Source organism: Globicephala melas, chromosome 19 (assembly GCF_963455315.2).
Source record: "Globicephala melas chromosome 19, mGloMel1.2, whole genome shotgun sequence".
NCBI lineage: Eukaryota > Metazoa > Chordata > Mammalia > Artiodactyla > Delphinidae > Globicephala > Globicephala melas.
The window spans coordinates 15,724,895-15,741,768 of record NC_083332.1 but is presented as its reverse complement, the minus strand read 5'-3'; the positions used below and the strand labels follow the sequence as shown (position 1 = coordinate 15,741,768).

Here is a 16,874-nt window from a genome sequence, read left to right as displayed (position 1 = left end):
GGGCAGGTAGGAGCTTCTGTTCCTCTGCGCCCCACACTCATCCTGAGCCAGGGGAGGCGAGAGGGCATCGTTCAGAATTAGAAGTAAACTGTGGGGGTCTGTTAAGGCTCAGAGCATAAATGTAACACCTATTCCAAGTTAGAACTCAGATGGGTCCCTATAGATGAACCCTCCCAAGGGTAGCAGGGCCATTTCTCAGAGGGGACCCCGGTTGCCCAGAGGTAACCCACATCTGGTCTTGTGTGTGTGGTGGGATTGGCCCATTCCCTGAATGGGGAGGGGAGTGAGAGGATGTCTGCTAGGTTTTGGCCCAATTAAGACTATTTTAAGAGGACCCGTGATGAGGCCCAGAGACAGCAAGCACTTACTTCAACGGAAACTTTATTTTTATCGGGTACTAGGCTGGGCAGGCCCCAGCTCAGCCAAGCTTGGACAGCACCTGCAGTGCATCTGCCCGCCGTCTCTGGGCAGGTGTGCGCCAATCTGGCCCAGAGAGGCAGAGGGCTCCCTTGCCACCACCATCTCCATCAGGGCCCACCGAGGCCAGCGACTGGGCTGCAGGGAGTAGGCGGAAGTGGACCAGGCAGCAGGCAGTCCATATTTTGCAGCCAGGTGTCGAGTGCTGCCACAGGCTCTCCCCCAACCTGGCCCAGGCTCAGGATCCAGCAGCACGATCAGCTCCTCCAGCACTTCCAGCTCATCCAGGAGGCGAGACAGCGGCTGTGATTCCAGACTTGGCAGCTCTGGGAGACAAAGGGAGGGGTGAAGGGGAGGAAGCGCAAGCTTCCAGCCCACCTCCCCCCCTCCTTGGTGTATCCTCAACTAACCCCTGCCTAGGAGTGGAGGCAGAGGGACCTCCTTCCCTGAGTCCCCTGCCTCTGAAGCCTCCAGGGAGCCTGGAGGGGACAAGTGCAAGGAGAATAGGGTGTGGATGTTGAGGTCGTTGCAAACCAAGCCAGGATAGGGGTGTTGGACAGCTTTCCCCTGGTGGTGGCGACGGCGGTGCCTTTGCAGGGCGAGCAGGAGAATTTCTGCTGAGGTCATGAGCAGAACCAGCACCAGGGACAGGTCAAAACTCCAACTCGGCCAGGCCTGCTGAGGGACTTTGTGCTCAGATGTCCACAGGAGACTGGAAATCGCCGGTAAGCTGGGCTCCTGGGAACTAAGGACGCTCAGCTTTCCACGTGTCAGGGGGCAGGGCTCCTTGTTAGGGACCGGCTTCTGGAAATAAAGTGGGAAGCAATGCCCTACTCCTGCCTCCTCAGCACAAACTTCCCATCCTTAAATCCCTCAATGGGACCACATCTCCGCCTGATCCTGCCCTCCCACCCCCCCACCCCGACTCCTTTAACCCCTGATACCATCAATACTGTGCCCCCATCCCTGTCCTCTTCAGTTAGGTTACACCCTCCCTTCCCTTGATACAGACGCCACCCATCCGACCCCAAGCCACGCTCCCCGCCCCCGCCCCACTCTGGCGGGCTGCACCTTGCCCAGGCTCTCCGGAGCCCAACCAGCACCTGTCTGCCGCGCCTCCGGGTCCCGCCGCGGCTCCCCAAGGAAGTGGGGGCCGTTGCTCCGCCGCCACAAGGGCTACATAGCTCCTCGCTGTTGGGGTTGCACTGCCCAGGAGGACACTCTTTGAAGGGGTGCGTTACGTGATTGCCCGCATCATCGGGCCCGCAGTTTTCCGAAAATTCAGTCTGGTGGGACACAGCGTCTCACGTGCAACCGCCAAACCTGCCTCCTCTGCGCTAGCTACGTGCTTTCCCCTTTGTCCTATCCCAGCAGTCCCCGCCCCTTGCACTGTACTCACGCAACCTATCAGCGGACGTGCCCATCTCTCTATCCCCCCCTCACCGCCCCCCCGCACACTAGCCCTGCCAGTCTCCCAACCTTCTCTACATAGGCCCCGCCCCTTTCATTCCCCCGCCCGCCTCTTCCTCGCCTCTCGGTTCCCGCCTGTCTAACCGGCCACACCCCTTAACCATGACCGTCTTAACTCACACTGTCCCTTTCTTCGCAGGCTCAGCCCCCCATCCCCACTTTGTCTACGTACGGCCCACCGCCCCCACCCCGAAGCAAGCCTCACGGGCCATACCCCACAGACCTCGCCCCTTCCCCCTTCCCTATCACCCCTTAACTCCGCCTGAACATATGCAAACGCCCAGTCCCGGCTCCTTACCCGAGCAGGGGGCGGCCCGAAGCGCTGCAAGCAGCTGCCACAGCACAGGTCCTCAGGGTTCCGGTACTCCGGCTGCAGTGCTGAGAGGCCTTCCTCGGCGCCGCCTGGGCCAGGAGCAGCACGGCAGTCAGGAGGAGGCATAGGGGCCCCATCCTGGCGGAGCCTGCCTTCTGGGGGGCCATGACCACAGGACTTCCTGCCACAGCACCTCTGCAGCACTTGCCAGGAAACCGGGGCAGAAGAAGGAAGCAGTGGATGTGGGGGCATAGGATCCCCAGTCCCCTTTGGAAGCCAGGAATCTACTCTCCAGCCCCAGACCAGCTCCTGGCCCGTTATCAGAGCAGCCACAAGGCCTCAAGATGGCTACAGCGAGGACTCTGGAGCCGGACTGCGTGGATTTATATCCCATCTCTGCCATCTTCTTGCCCTCTCTTTTCCCATCTGTAAAATGGTATAATAGTACCTGTCTTAGAAGGTTATTGTGGAGAAGTAAAACCATTACTGGAAGTAAAGCATTTAGAACACCTGGCACCTGGCACAGTGTAAGCTTAGGTATTAGGTACTACCTATTCCCATCTCAGGGCAGTGGGCATGGAGGACCCAGCCATCACCCACTGGAGACTCCCACCCAACTCCCAGCAATCTTACCTTAGCTCCTAACCCCAATCTCCTCCAGACTGGGAATCCTCTGACCTGCCACAACCAAGCATCTCCCCCTTGAGAATCCTCTGATGGACGTGCTGAAGTTTCAGCACGAAGGCAGCCCCACCCAACCAGTCCCACTTGGGGGTTTCTAGGACCCTGGGCATGCTGCTTTCCCACCTGTTGTTGTAAGTTTCTTGGCTGAGGTTGTGGCCAGAGCCCAGCCCTACTTCCCCTTTTCATCAGCAGATGTGGGGGTGGAAGGAAACCAGCCCACAGCCAGGCTCAAGCTAACAACGAAGCTCTAAACCCTCAATACAGAACTTTATTAGGGGCGGGGCGATAGAAGGTCCCTGTGTTGAAGGTATTACATCATGGAGACCCGGAGCATGGAAAAGATGGCACTAGGGAGTTAAGGGGGCTTTGAGGAGGGGTCCTGGCCAGGAACATATGTGCCTGCCAGGGGTGGAGGGCAAGGTCAGCATCTCAGAAATGGCCATGCCGGTGGTCTGGGGACCGTCGTCGATTTCTTTCTCGGGAACGGTGGCCGGTATGGGACCTTGGGGGTGACCTGGGGACAGGAGAGAGGAGGATCAGAGCCATGGGGATGGTGTGCAGATCCCCCAGTTCTGCCTCTCTGCTCTGGGATAAGGCATGGCACTTGATGAAGTAAGTAGAGTTCCTGGGGGTGGCCTCAGGATAGGTGCACAGGGGCTGACCTCAGGATTAGAGATCCAGGATGGACTTGGGTTTGGGGTTCAGGCTGGTTTGGGGGTTGGGACTTAGGTGCTCGTCTTCAGATGGGGCTCAGGGCTAGTTTTAGGGCACAAAAGGCTTGAGACACTTATTGGAGCACAGGATCAGATTCATTTCAGGATACAGGGGCCTGTATCATTTCAGGATACAGGGGTCGCAGGTGCATGAAGTTGCAGAAACCACCCCGGGTACATTCCCTGGGTAAAGCATGGATGGACGGATGAGGCCATTGTCACTGACAGCCCCCTCAACTCATACACAGAAGTCTGGGACTCCAAGTGCCCATCCCACCCCTGCACTACCATACCCCATCTCATACTGCCGACAGCACGACTCCCGGAAGTCAGTGACGGGAGACAGCTCGGCATGCACAGCCTGCCCGTTGAACCAGCGGTTATTGAGTTCAGCGACTGCCCGCTCTGCATCCTCCTCGCGCCGAAACTGAGGGAAAGTCGGTCAGGGTCAGCAATCAAACTCAGAAATCAGGGGATTAGCTAGCAGCTCAGGGTCTGGACTGGATTTAGTGAAGGACCTCAAGCTGTGAGGCTTCAGCGGTGGCCGTTAGGCATTGAAATGCCTCCACCTCTAGGCTCTAATGGGGAGACAGCAGGCACCTTGACATAAACATTGCCCACGAGGTGATCCCCCAGGTTGTCGCACACATTCATCTCTTCAATCTCCCCGTACTTCTCCTGCAGTTCCGTGAACACTTCCTGTGGAAGACCACGAGGAACTCAGCTGCGCTGCTGGCCCACAGGAAACTGAACCCACCCCTGCCAACCCTCACCTCGAAGAAGTTATCATAGCGTTCTTGCACCTCCACGTCGCTCACGTGACCTGGTGGAGGGGGGCAGGGTGGAATCAGGGCGTGGCCTGCTGGGAGCTGTCCGCCCTGCCCCCAAGACAGGTCCCTCACTCACAGTGCGATCCGTCTGCGGTTTGGGCGGTGTTCTGTGGATTCCGGTACAGGTTGAGCAGCACTATGGTCTGAACAGAATTTAAAGGGGGCGGGGCCTGAGCTCAGAAGGCGGGACTATATGCAGAGGGATTGGGTATGAAGGTTGGGGGTGAGACCTTGCACCAGAGAAAAAGCATAAGCATCTTGAGTGCAACAGCAACGCCTGTCCCTCAGAAAACCAGAAGAGGGGATACCTAGCAGTGAGGGACAGCCCAGGGCTGTGGTCTTTACGTACGGGGGCGTGGCCAAGTTCCTGGGAGAAGGGCCTGAAGGTTGGGAGAGGAACCTGCAGAGCTCCGACAAGAAAAACGCCGGGCGGTAGGGTGGGCCCTAGAAATCCGGAAAAGGCGGGACCTCGTGATGGTGGACAACAGAAAGGGAAAGGACAGGAAGTTAACCCCCCAGGCTCCGTGCCGGGTCTCACCTGGCTGAAAGTCGGTTTGTTGTGAAGCCGGGAGCACCGGTCCCCGTGCCGGCAGGCCCCGATCTTAAAGTAAAAAGAGCAGTTAACCCTGGAAGAGGTGCAGAGACAGAGGTGAACCGAGGGCCGAGGAGCCGGACACCCCAGAAACACCGCCCCACGCCGCCCAGCCACCAGGGAACCAAGTGCCTCGTCCTCGGGCTCCCGAGGGGCCACTCCCTGCGCCCGTTCTCACTTGTCCTTCTCAGTCCCGAATATCGAAGCTAAATATTCGGCCATTTTTACCCGAACCCTCCAACTATGTCTGCTATTACGTCACTTCCGTTGCTTAAGGGCATTGGGAAATGTAGTTCTTTGCGGCCTCCGGACACTCAGAAACTCCCTAGTGCGCTTGCGTGACGGAGGCTCTCACCCTCCCCGCGGACTCACCCACTGGAGTTTCCTGAAAGCGCATGCGTGCAGCGTTGCCTGACCAAAAAGACTACAAGGTCCAGAGACGCTTGCGGCATCTCGCGCAAAAGTCCGTAGTTGAAAGTGGCAAAGGGGTCCAAAGAGGAGGAAGTAAGACTCCACTGGTGAGTTAGGGGTCGTCTCCGTACCCCAATAAACATAAAGAGCGTCTCAACCCAGTCAGCTTGCTGGTGGGGGCGGGGGTACCCTTCTTTCAGAAAACCCACCCTTCAATTTCTCTCCCTTTTGTCGTAATAGGGGCGTGGTTGTTTGTGATCCTTGCATCTGTCACTTAGGGTCAGGGCTTGGGTCTTGCCCTGAAGACCCTCGGAAGACCCGGCCCCAGCGCAACTATGAACTTGGAGCGGGTGTCCAACGAGGAGAAGTTGAACCTGTGCCGGAAGTACTACCTGGGTAAGGGCTGATATCTTAGGGTCCCCGGAGAAGAGAGGGGACGGGACTAGAGCGCCTGGGGGCCTGGATTCTTGGGTCTAGAGGATGAAGTGGCTGGGGACGCCGACTCCTGGGTCCCAAGAGAGGAAGGGCCTGGGTCCTGAGGAAGGAGGAGACTGGGGCCTCAATTTCTGGGTCCCAAGAGAGGAGGGGAGTTGGGGGCCTGGTCTCCTGGTCCTGCCGAAAAGATGGTTGAGGACTCAGATTCCTGGATCCCGGGGAGGAGTCAGGATTCTTGAATCCCTGATAGCAGAGATCTCCATTTGAATTTGGGTATGGGAGAGGACCTTCCAAATTGGTCAGCTACGTGGGTGTTGGGAGGATCCTCATTGCCTTAAGTCCCAGTTTATTTTCTTCTCTTTAGGTGGGTTTGCTTTCCTGCCTTTTCTCTGGTTGGTCAACATCTTCTGGTTCTTCCGAGAGGCCTTCCTTGTCCCGGCATACACAGAACAGAGCCAAATCAAAGGCTGTGAGTCCAGGGCACAGATGAAGGGAGGCCATCGGGTGTGGGGAGGGGGTCTCTGGGAGCCTTGGTGGGAAGGGACAATGGAGGTTCCAGAATTCTGGGACTCTGTGGAAGAGAAGAGAGGGCCGGTCTCGGGGAGACCAGAGAGCAGGTGGTGGCCAACCTTTCCCCTCCTGTTCCCTCTTACAGATGTCTGGCGCTCAGCTGTGGGCTTCCTCTTCTGGGTGATTGTACTCACCACTTGGATCACTATCTTCCAGATCTACCGGCCACGTTGGGGCGCCCTTGGGGACTACCTCTCCTTCACCATACCCCTGGGTACCCCCTGACAACTTCTGCACAGGCCTGAGGACCAGGATGGGCTCCTCTTCTCCAAGCCCACTCTCAAGCCCCTAAGACTTGTTCCTATCTCCTGTGTTCTCTGCTGACATCCCCTAATAAAGGACCCTAATTCTCAATATTGACTTCCTGGGATCTTTTGGAGGTTGAAACTTAAAATGATTATTAATATTCAGAAACATTTATTGATTGCTTACTTTGTGCTAGGCTTAGTGCTTCATACATGATGCGCATTAGTTCACTGTATACTACTCATAACCCTTCAAAAATAGGAACTTTCTTGCTTGGGAACCCTATTGTACAGATCTGGAACCAAGGAAGGAATAATACTTCCATTACTAGGGACTGTCATCCTGTACAGGTAGTATGTGAATTTGAAAACATTACTTCGCCCTCATTATTCTTATCGGAAGTGTGGATCACAATGCTACCCCCTAGAATTTATCTACGCCAAGGCACATGTGGTAAATGGAAGTTCCTCATTTTCTGAAGGAGATTGTCTGCAGCAATAGACATGTATTCAAGAGATTTATTAGAGGAGGTTTCCTTGATCCTCCTATTTAAAATTTCAGTCCCCACCTTGGCACCCCCTGTGGAGCCCTACATCAAGGACACCCTACATCAAGGACACAGGACAAAAACTCTGGAATTAACCGAGCCCCCATAGCAACTGTTGCCATGGCCTCTCCTAATCTAAACCGGACAGCCCCCCACCCCGACTCCATATTAGGTAAAATATTCACCATGTAGTAACCTTGTAGCTTCCTGACCAATCACCTAATGCCATCCTGCTCGCAGGATTTTTCTTTGTCTTGAGGCTATAAAAGTTGGCTGCCAGCCCACACAGGGGGTTGACTTTCCCTGGCTACCAGGAAGTTGGCCCGCTGTTCTTGCAGCGACCCTTCTCTTTAATAAACTCTATCTTCCTTACATTCTGCCTTGTGCCTGGAAATTCTTTTCCAACCCGCGCTCGGGCCACCACACTCCCTATGTCTCTTTCAGGCTATATCCTTTCTCCTCTTACATTTCATTTAAAATATTCTACTTGTTTATTGTTCGTCTTCCATCCTCTAAAATATAAGCTCATTAGGGCAAGGATTTTTGTCCATTTTGTTCACTGCGGTGTCCCCAGTACCTAGAGTACCTGGCTCAGGTACTTAATATTTGCTAAGTGAATGAGGCTGCACGTTAAAAGAGTTTAACAGGTAGCTGGCACCTAGTGAGTGCTTAGTTAAGAGGGAACCCAGCCTAGCCCCATAATTGTTTTCCTCTTAGGGACCAAGAGAGACTCCCACGGTTAAATAACTCCTGTTAAATAGCCAAATTTGTGTTACTCAAATCTTCTAATACTATAAGTGCCAAGCAGCCTCGCGACGCTCTGATCCTTGGTCTCCCACCGTGCCTCGCGCGGCGCAGGCGCCCTTACTTCGGCTGAGTCTCGGGAGCTAGAACTACACCTCGCAGGAAGCGCCCTGGGATATTGTTGGTTTGTTTCCGGAAACCTGGACCACCCCCACCCCAGAAAGGTGGGACTTAGAGCTGGGAACCGACAGCGGCAGCTGTGAATTGGCCAGGGTACGAGATTGACGGTTGCATTGACTAATGGAAACAAGGGACTGCCGAAGGGCCCGCCCACAGAAGGTGAACTGGAGGAGGTGGCGGCTTCCGCGGCCGTCGCGGCCGGACACTGCTCAGGGCGGAGGACTGCCCACACACGAAGCTTACCTTTGACTTCTCCCCGTCTGCCTCTGGCCTTGACTTGTGACCGTAGGCTCTTTTGGGCTTCTCTGACCCAGCTAGCCAGACCCCAGACCCCAACCATGTTCCCGGTGAAGGTGAAAGTGGAGAAATCAGGTGAGGACCCCGAGGTCGGGGGCCTGTAGGGGAGCACCGGACTGATCAGGGTGTGGGAGTCCCTATAGACAGCATTATCGCGATAAGGCGGACTACGCGACTTCTCCCCGCAGCCCATCTGACTATCGCTGTCAGGCATCGAGCGATTCCTGCCACCTTGATACCCTCCCGGTGTGTGTTCAGGATAGCTTTGAGGTTGAATGGTGGTGACTCAGGCAGTGGTGTGGTGCGGTAAGACATGGGGATCCCGAGCCGTGTGACTCAAAGAAGGACTCTTTTCTCCGTTTCCCCATTTCTCGCAGTGGTCATGAGTCCAGCATTTGCTGAGCACCTGAAGTACGGGAAAGCTTTTAATCCTCGTAGTCACTGTATCCCAATAATCCTAGGACGTGGGAAATGTGGTAGATGGGGAAACTGAATCTGAGAGAGAGGAGGTCATTTTGGGTTGGGGCCAAGCTTGATGGGAACCCAGGACTGGCACGTTAAGGGTGGTGGGAGAGGCGTGGAATCCAGACAACAAAATAATACTAAAATGACGTGAGATGTTAAATGCTATAAGTGGTAATAAAACGAAACAGGAGAAGGTAGGGAGATCAGGAGTGAGGCCAGGTGAGGGAGAGAGCGATGAGGATAAGTGAGGGAACAGCAAATCTGACAAAGGAAATAGCTTTGAAACAGCGGAGAGGTGAAAGCCTTGTCCGGAGTGTTCAAGGGCCAGCACGGAGGCCAGTGTGGCTGGAGCAGAGCGAGTGATGTAGAAAGTGTGAGGAGATGAGAGCAAAGGTGGGGGGTGGGCAGGTCTTTGGCTTTTGCTCTGAGGGAAATGGGGAGCCAAGGGAGGGTTTTGAACCAAGGAGGGAGTTTTACAAGACGGCCCCCCAGATGCCAAAAAATGCCCCCAAAATCGTGGGTGGAAAAGTGAAGGGGGCCTGACCACAACAAAATAATGGTGAGGAAGGAGTAGGCAGGGTCATGGAGGCCTGTGAACACCAGGCTGAAACACTCAGACTCTGCCCCAGGGGGGCACTGCAGAGTCGTGGAGGGTTCTAAGCAGGGAAGGATCAGGGTCAGGTTTGGGTTTAGGAAGATTCCCCTGGCCACCTTGTGGAGGGTTCATTAGAAGGGGAGACTGAGGCTGGGAGCCCAGGGGGAGGGAGGGAAAGGACCCAGGTGGGCAGACTAGGGAGGGGGGAGAGACACTCAGGGGATCAAGTGGACAGGCCATGGGGTGGGCGGGGGAGGGAGAGAAGTGACCTTGTTGAGGCCCAGGGAGGGATGGGGTGACAGTGTGGATAAACCTGAGAAGGGGATCCAGGAAAAGGGATAAGTTTAGAGAGACACTGAGGCCAGTGTGGGACCCAGTAGGTAGCAGGAGCCTGGGGGATATCAAAGGGAAAGTGTCCAGGGTCAGGAGAGAAACAAGGACTAGGGAAAGAGAGGTGGGCATGATCCATACCTTGGCTCCTAACCAAGGCTCTTTGCTAGAATCTCAGCTGCCCCCAGCCCTGCATCCCCACCCTGTCTCTCCTCTGAGTCATGTCTCCTGGTCTCTTCAGGAAGTCTCAGGGCTGGCAAAGCATGTCCCCAAGTGTCCTTCCAGGCTCTGAGTGCTGGGTCAGAGCTCCTACTAGTTGGAAGAGAAGAGTGAACACCCCACAAGAGTAAGAGGGGAATATTTATAACATCATCACCTACTTATGTTCCGTGATGAAGAGAGGCAAACACATAGGCTGACAGGGCCAGGCAGGGGCTGTGGCATGCAGGAAGGTGGGCCCGGATCTCATTTCCTGGGGGAAAAAAAAGCCAAAAATGGGTATTTGAGATGAAATCTCCCAATTATTAAATGTAGTCATCTTATTCAGATTTAACTCAGATTTAAAATAACACAACTACCTCAGCCAAACAGAGCACATCTGTCGGCTGGATTCTGCACCCAGTTTGAGTCCGTGCCTTATAACTTCAGCTGTGGAGCCAGATGACCTGGGTGCAAATCCTCAGCCTTGCGATTTCCTAGCTGTGTGACTTTGGGCAAGTAGCCTAACATCTCTGTGCCTCAGTTTCATCATTTTTAAAATGGGGATAAACATCATATTTACCTGCCAGGGTTATTGTGAAAACTCAGTGGGTTAATATGTGTGATGTGCTTGGAACAGTGCTTGGCACATAATAAGCACTCTATATATGTTACTCGTTATTATTGCATCCTGCTAAGAGATTCATATACAACATAGGTTTGTTTAAACCTCAAAACAGTCCTAGCAGGTAGATACCATTCGGAGACCCATTTTCGAGATGAGGAAACAGGCTCAGTGAGGTAAGGTGATTCACCTTAGGTCACACATGAGCATGTGGGTCAGCCCTGGAAGCCAGAGCTCTTGCTCATCATTTCAATAGTCTCTGCCCACTGTACCCTCCCAGCATGCCTGGGCCTGACCGAAGGATTGGATACACATGCCCTTCCCCGGCCCAGTGGCTGCCCACCTGCCGTGGGCCTGGGAAGTGACTCCTCGGTACCCTCTTCCCCAGAGTTGGAGATGGCAAAGGCCCGGAACCAACTGGATGCTGTTCTGCAGTGTCTGCTGGAGAAGAGTCACATGGACAGGTTGGGACCTGGCCCAGCATGGGGTCATAGGGAGTCGGGGGCCCTGGGTGGGACCCCAGAGGCTGGCTTAGGGAGGAAGGGGCCCAATGGATGAGGCCACTGGGTGCCTTCCCACCCTGGGCCCTTGGAACCCTGAGCCTACAGTTCTCCTCTGCTACCAGGGAGCGTCTGGATGAGGAAGCTGGGAAGACCCCCTCAGACACCCACAACAAGTAAGTTTTATTGATGGGATCTGTGTTTGAGGGTTTGTGGTAGATAACTTCTTTCCTCATCCAAGCCCTGACCACCCTGCCCCATGCTTTCTCCACCACACTCCTAACCACTCTCCGTGTACAAAGGCCCTGGGGCAGCAGAAGCTTAGGTCCCCTGATGATGCCACCTCGGGCCCCGGTGTGGGGGGAACACAAGGCCTAAGGAGTTGGTGGCGTCTATATGAGCTTGATCACAGTACCCCAAGGGTGCCCTTTGGGGGGTTTTGAGCAGGCATTTGTTCAAGGGTAAGCCTGCTGACGCCCTGTCTCTCCCCACAGGGATTGCTCCATCACGGCCAGCGGCAAACGGTAAGGTGGCAGGGGCCCCAGCCAGCTGATGAGAGGTCCTCAGTCCCCACCCCGGTCCTGAAATTCTCCCTCCCCACACAGGCCATCTGCCCGATTCCCCCATCAGCGGAGGAAGAAGAGGAGGGAGATGGATGAGGGGCTGGCCGAGGGAGGGCCACAGCGATCCAGTGAGTAGTCGGTGGCCCTGGAGGGCAGGCAGTGATGGCGGTCTACGTGACGATATTCATACCCCTCCCACTCTCACCACCCTAGACTCGTACGTGATCAAGCTGTTTGACCGGAGCGTGGACTTGGCTCAGTTCAGTGAGAACACACCGCTGTACCCGATCTGCCGAGCCTGGATGCGCAACAGCCCCACAGTGCGCGAGCGTGAACACTCACCCAGTTCACCGCTGCCCCCACTGCCTGAGGATGAGGAGGTGGGATGGGTGGTGGGCCCCCGCCCAGCAGCCAGGGAGGGCGGTGGGTAGACAGTCGCAAGGTACCTTCCCCCCAAGCTAATGGGATAGACAAGCATAGGTCTCTGTGTCTCTCGGGTAACTCCTGGATCCGGTGAGGTACACAGATAGGAACCTTTAGGCCAGGGGAACGGTTGGAGTGCCCCAGAGCAGACAGACGTGGCTATCCGGTCTGGGAGGGAGAGGCGACAGGGTTCCTCTGGGCAAATAGATGTGACCTCCAAGATCAGGGGTTCCCAAGAGCTGGGGGACTGGGCAGGGGTTCTTAGTGCAAACAGGTGTAGCCACCTGGCCTAGGGGAGCAGATGGGGACCCCTTGGGCTGGGAATGGAAGTCTGCATAGATAGAGGTCTGTGTGCTGGGCAGGAGTAATTGAGGAGATCCCTGGGTTGGATAGGAGAAAACAGGGATCATTGGAGCAGACAGACATGACTCCTAAGTACAGGTCCCTGGTGAGACCCTCATGTCTTTTGTCACTGGGAAAGGAAGGAGGTGTGAAATGTGTGCCCCTGGCCCTCTTCTCTGACTCTCTTGGGCTTGGTGTGGGGTCCTGTATCCTCAGGGTTCAGAGGTCACCAACAGCAAGAGTCGTGATGTGTATAAGCTGCCTCCACCCACAGCTCCCGGACCACCCGGAGATGCCTGTAGATCCCGAATTCCATCCCCACTGCAGCCTGAGACCCAGGGTACCCCTGATGATGAGGTGGGTGTGCAAGGCCAGCCTGGGGCAATGGGGCAGGAGTTGTGGGGCTCGGGCGTGGCCACCCAGCCTGGCCTCTCTGTCCATGCAGCCCTCTGAGCCTGAGCCCTCACCCTCCACACTCATCTACCGAAACATGCAGCGCTGGAAACGCATCCGCCAGAGGTGAGCATCCCCCAAATGCTTGTTCCCTGTGGCCTGTGCTCCAACTGCTGAGTCCTCCCTCTGCCTTCCCCCCACCCCAACTGCAGGTGGAAGGAGGCATCCCATCGGAACCAGCTTCGTTACTCAGAAAGCATGAAGATCCTACGGGAGATGTACGAGCGACAGTGATGTTCCCCTCTCCCCACCCTCACCCCAATAAACATTCCCCTCCTCCACACTGGCCTCCGCTTTCTCCAGCCCATCCTTCCCGGATCAGACATAAAGAAGTTGGCACAGTTCTAGCACATTTATTGGGGGAGTGAGGAGACGGGGCATCAGGGAATTTGAGGCGAGAGAAAGATTGTGGGGAATCAAAGAAAGTGGCTGCTTGGTTGGGTCTTGGAGAATAAGGGGAGGGGTGTGGAAGGTGGATATGTGGTTGGAGACTTGGGGGTCAAGACAGTGACTGGGGGGTTCTGGTTAGAGCTGGGCGTAGGGGCCTAGGACATCCGTGCAGAGTCTGAGGAGATGGGATGGGTATCTGTACAGTGTGAGGTTGAGGGTCCTGGTTGGCCTAGAATAGGTGTACAAGGGTGGGGGTCAGAAATGGGGTTCAAGAGTCTGGGGGTGGCTGGCTGAGGTTTCAAGTTAGAAGATGGGTTGGGGGGAGAGAGTGAGGAGAAGTGGAGTATCTGGTTGGAATGAGGGGAAGGACCCAGAGTCTTGGGGACCAGGCCAGGAAGGTCCAGGGTGGGAGGTCTGTGCAGAGTCTGGGACATTTGAGGGGAAGCAGGGGCTTATGCTTGACTAGCCTAGGCCTACCTAGGATGGGGGCAGGTCTGTCTACACCATAATCTTGGGTTGGGGGGGGACTGAAACGGGGTGTGGAGATGTTTTCCTAGAGAAGTCAGAAGGAAATAGGGAGTTTGGAGTGGGGTTCTATGCCAAGCGGGGTCAGTGGGGATGGGAGACTGTAGGCTGAGAGCCTGTGCTTGTAGGGTCTGGAAGCCAGAGAGGTGTTGGGAGGTTTGAAAACAGGAGAGTGTGTGAGAGAGGGAGTGTCAGCGGAAAGGTCTAGGTTATCAAGGCTGAGTCTAGGTTGGAAGGTTCAAGGCAGATCCCAGATTGGGTGGGCGGGTAGTCTTGGCGCGCTCGGGATATCTGGCTAGGCGGAGTCAGGTCGGCTTTAAAAGTGCGGTGGAGGGGCCTCAGGCGGCTCCCAGGGTTCAAGCGTGCCTTGGCTCCTACTTGCCGGCAGCCGCTGGCGGCGACGGCAGTGGAGCCTGGGCCGGAGCAGGTGCGGCCTGGATGGAAAGGACGCCCTCAGGGGACAGCGCGGACGTCACGGCCGCAGGGTCCACGCCAGGCGGCAAGCGGTAGCGGCGGTGAAACTCGCGCGCGATGTATCCGTGCTCATCCTGGAGGGAAAGAGGCTTGAGGGGCTCGGCCCATTCCCTGTAGATGCCCCGCCCCTCCGGTCTGCGGATCCCGCGTACTTGTTCTGGCCCCGCCCCCGCCAGCGGGCTCACCGGGCGCTCCTCGTGGCGCGCGTGCACCTCCACGTGGTCGCCAACCACCTTGACGGCGATTTCCTCCGGTGAGAAGTGCTTCACATCCAGCAGCACCGAGAAATGCCCGGGGTCGGTCGATACCTGTGCACAGCCCGATAGTCATTGGGCGGGGCGAGGCTCCGGGGACCCAGAAAGGCCCCTCCCCTTGGTTCTCCGTTGGTTCCGGTGCTGCAGCTGTTCCTGGCCTCTGGAACTGGGGCGTCCCCTTTCCTACACGTAGCCACCGAGGACCTCCTCGCCCAGAATAACTGAGATCATCCCTCCCCTTGTGGCCACTGGGATTCCCCTCTCATCCAGAGTGATGAGGCCCCCTTACCCTGCAAGGTCAGGGACCTCCGTCCTCACGGGGTAAGGCCTGCCCTCTCCCCCAGTGTCAGCAACGCCGTAGTCAGCGTGTCCTTCTGAACACTGCTCAGCCCCCTTCCCCTCAGAGCCCCAGGGGCCCTTACTGCGCCACCCCCGCCAGAAATCGTCAAGATGCCTCCTCCCACAGTCTCCCCTTTCTACCCTCCCACTCGAGTCACGGGATTGCTTGAGCCCTCAGTAGTTACCAGTACTCCTCCCCCACTTCTGAGTGGCCAGACCCCCCTTTCTCAAGTCACAGGACCCTCCCTCCCCTCTACCTCTCCAGGAGACATACAGTCACCACAGTCTCCAAACTCTCTTCCTCAGGAATAACAAAATATTCCCTCCCCTCGGGAGGCACTGGTAACCCCACGCCCTTCAGAATGACTGGGCTCCCCCTTTTTCCCAGATTCCCTGGGTCCCCAGCCTCCTTCAGAATCACAAAGACTTCCCTCAGAGTGACCGCCCCCACCCAATTACTGACCCAGCCCTTACACTCCCTCTCGAAGCTGAGACCCTCCTCAGACTGACGGGGACCTCCTACCCCTTTCAGTAACCTGAACTCCGAGAATCCAAACTCAGGGAACTCCGGAAGCCCCTCTGAGGGGCCGGACTCTCTGGCCCGCTCAAAGTCAAGGGCCATTCCTTCACCCCCCGCAGGGTGACCGGGGACCCCAGCCTTGGAAGTAGACGGGTTACCGCCCCTCCCCCAGGCCTGGCACCTGGGCGGTAGGCAGCGCCACGCTGGGTGCGCGCAAGTAGTAGGGGGCCAGCGCGGCGGGGCAGAGCGCAGCCAGCTCGGCCTCCAGCAGCCCCTCGCCGAAGCGCTGGTCGAAGAGGCGCCCGGGTGCCGAAAGCCCGGGCAACGGGGCCGAGGCGCGGCGCAACCAAGACGGCTGCACAGGCACCGGGATCTCCATCGTGCTCCGCCGCCGCCCTAGGCTCCGCAGTGCCCCAGCGGGTGCCGCCGCTGCTTTATAGTACGCTCTGTGTCCGCCCCTCGGCGGGCCGCCCGGGGACGTTGGGACTGCGGCCAGAGCCGGCCATTAATAGAGCCTTATTTAGACAGCCCAACAATGACTTGGCCATTTATTAAGCGCCTGCTGAATGCCAGGGAGGTATCATTCCCCAATTTTCCGAAAGGAAAACTAAAGCTGAGGAGGCGGAGCCTTGCCAGAGTGGGGTGCAAGCGTGGCGTTTGGGATCCACGGCCTGAGAAACCCACCAAAGAATTCCCAGTCCCTTTAATCCACCCCCGCCCCAAAGGCGCTCTGAGGATGACGCAGATGGCGGTCTTAGGAGCAGATTCCTGGGTACAGGGAATGCGGTAGCTGGGCCAGGCTGTCAGGAGGACACAGAACAGACCCTATTCCCATCTCAGCAGGGCCCTGGTCCCAGCCTAAGCCGGGCCTAATTCTGTGCGTCTGACTCAGCCTCGGGTGCACAGGACAGCGGGGTCTGCCAGGTGAGCAGCGGCCAGGGGGCGCGGGCAAGAACAGTCCAGGCTGGCCCCCCTGGGGCAGCGCGCCGGGGCCCAAAATAGCTCATTTTGATCCAGCCACCTCGGCCAGGAGCCCAGGCCTGGCATCTGGCGCAACCAGCTGCTCCTGGAGCAAGACGGAAGTGCTTAGATGACGGGGTGGGACTGGTAGGCTGCTGGACTGATGGAGGGACGGCGGTTAGAGAGGGCATAGACGCCCTTACTGCCCCTGCAACGGGAAAAGCCGTAGTTAGACTGAAATCTGGATGAGATTTACGCAGCAAGAGGGGGAGTGGCCAGAATACACGAGTACAGGAAAGCAAGAGTGCATTGGAACCCCTCCTAACCGCGAGCCCAGTCTCAGCTCCTTTCCATTGGTCCACGGACTTGCCAATTACTGCAGCTCGCTACGGTTCTCCAATTAAACATGCTCTCTCATTCACGTTACAGCCAACCAATTGTGAGACACCTCCCTTTGGCCACCGTCCAA

The 16,874-nt window shown here is 56.7% G+C and overlaps 5 protein-coding genes across 12 annotated transcripts; 2 read left to right on the top strand and 3 right to left on the bottom strand.

Moving 5' to 3' along the window:
- Positions 1 to 364: 364 nt before the first annotated feature.
- On the bottom strand, positions 365 to 2,994 carry IGFLR1 (IGF like family receptor 1). 3 transcript variants are annotated; one of them, XM_030874726.2, is made up of 4 exons: positions 2,186 to 2,994; positions 1,521 to 1,703; positions 828 to 1,218; positions 365 to 743 (listed from the first exon to the last, which is right to left on the bottom strand). In XM_030874726.2, exons 1-4 carry the CDS (start codon positions 2,450 to 2,452, stop codon positions 388 to 390), a joined length of 1,197 nt encoding a protein of 398 aa, XP_030730586.1. In that variant the 5' UTR covers positions 2,453 to 2,994; the 3' UTR covers positions 365 to 387. The 3 variants fall into 3 exon arrangements, with proteins under 3 accessions (XP_030730586.1, XP_030730587.1, XP_030730588.1); XM_030874727.2 differs by having other exon boundaries at positions 828 to 1,221; positions 1,521 to 1,622; XM_030874728.2 differs by lacking the exon at positions 1,521 to 1,703 and having other exon boundaries at positions 828 to 1,221.
- Positions 2,995 to 3,132: 138 nt separating this feature from the next.
- U2AF1L4 (U2 small nuclear RNA auxiliary factor 1 like 4) lies at positions 3,133 to 5,286 on the bottom strand. 3 transcript variants are annotated; one of them, XM_030874790.2, is made up of 7 exons: positions 5,198 to 5,286; positions 4,966 to 5,053; positions 4,504 to 4,570; positions 4,371 to 4,420; positions 4,198 to 4,296; positions 3,891 to 4,024; positions 3,133 to 3,398 (listed from the first exon to the last, which is right to left on the bottom strand). In XM_030874790.2, exons 1-7 carry the CDS (start codon positions 5,239 to 5,241, stop codon positions 3,314 to 3,316), a joined length of 567 nt encoding a protein of 188 aa, XP_030730650.1. In that variant the 5' UTR covers positions 5,242 to 5,286; the 3' UTR covers positions 3,133 to 3,313. The 3 variants fall into 3 exon arrangements, with proteins under 3 accessions (XP_030730650.1, XP_060144858.1, XP_030730651.1); XM_060288875.1 differs by having other exon boundaries at positions 3,903 to 4,024; XM_030874791.2 differs by lacking the exon at positions 4,198 to 4,296.
- A 137-nt stretch (positions 5,287 to 5,423) lies between these two features.
- PSENEN (presenilin enhancer, gamma-secretase subunit) lies at positions 5,424 to 6,789 on the top strand. 2 transcript variants are annotated; one of them, XM_030874799.2, is made up of 4 exons: positions 5,424 to 5,537; positions 5,671 to 5,826; positions 6,230 to 6,334; positions 6,521 to 6,789. In XM_030874799.2, exons 2-4 carry the CDS (start codon positions 5,766 to 5,768, stop codon positions 6,658 to 6,660), a joined length of 306 nt encoding a protein of 101 aa, XP_030730659.1. In that variant the 5' UTR covers positions 5,424 to 5,537; positions 5,671 to 5,765; the 3' UTR covers positions 6,661 to 6,789. The 2 variants fall into 2 exon arrangements, with proteins under 2 accessions (XP_030730659.1, XP_030730657.1); XM_030874797.3 differs by having other exon boundaries at positions 5,431 to 5,537; positions 5,709 to 5,826.
- Positions 6,790 to 8,308: 1,519 nt separating this feature from the next.
- Positions 8,309 to 13,229, top strand: LIN37 (lin-37 DREAM MuvB core complex component). Of its 2 annotated transcripts, none has more exons than XM_060288861.2 (9): positions 8,309 to 8,524; positions 11,051 to 11,126; positions 11,288 to 11,338; positions 11,657 to 11,686; positions 11,768 to 11,853; positions 11,939 to 12,105; positions 12,765 to 12,847; positions 12,936 to 13,009; positions 13,096 to 13,229. In XM_060288861.2, exons 1-9 carry the CDS (start codon positions 8,491 to 8,493, stop codon positions 13,143 to 13,145), a joined length of 651 nt encoding a protein of 216 aa, XP_060144844.1. In that variant the 5' UTR covers positions 8,309 to 8,490; the 3' UTR covers positions 13,146 to 13,229. The 2 variants fall into 2 exon arrangements, with proteins under 2 accessions (XP_060144844.1, XP_030730634.1); XM_030874774.3 differs by having other exon boundaries at positions 8,310 to 8,524; positions 12,707 to 12,847.
- A 51-nt stretch (positions 13,230 to 13,280) lies between these two features.
- On the bottom strand, positions 13,281 to 16,141 carry HSPB6 (heat shock protein family B (small) member 6). 2 transcript variants are annotated; one of them, XM_070044210.1, is made up of 3 exons: positions 15,627 to 16,141; positions 14,485 to 14,640; positions 13,281 to 14,406 (listed from the first exon to the last, which is right to left on the bottom strand). In XM_070044210.1, exons 1-3 carry the CDS (start codon positions 15,822 to 15,824, stop codon positions 14,233 to 14,235), a joined length of 528 nt encoding a protein of 175 aa, XP_069900311.1. In that variant the 5' UTR covers positions 15,825 to 16,141; the 3' UTR covers positions 13,281 to 14,232. The 2 variants fall into 2 exon arrangements, with proteins under 2 accessions (XP_069900311.1, XP_030730655.1); XM_030874795.3 differs by having other exon boundaries at positions 14,518 to 14,640; positions 15,627 to 16,121.
- Positions 16,142 to 16,874: the final 733 nt, after the last annotated feature.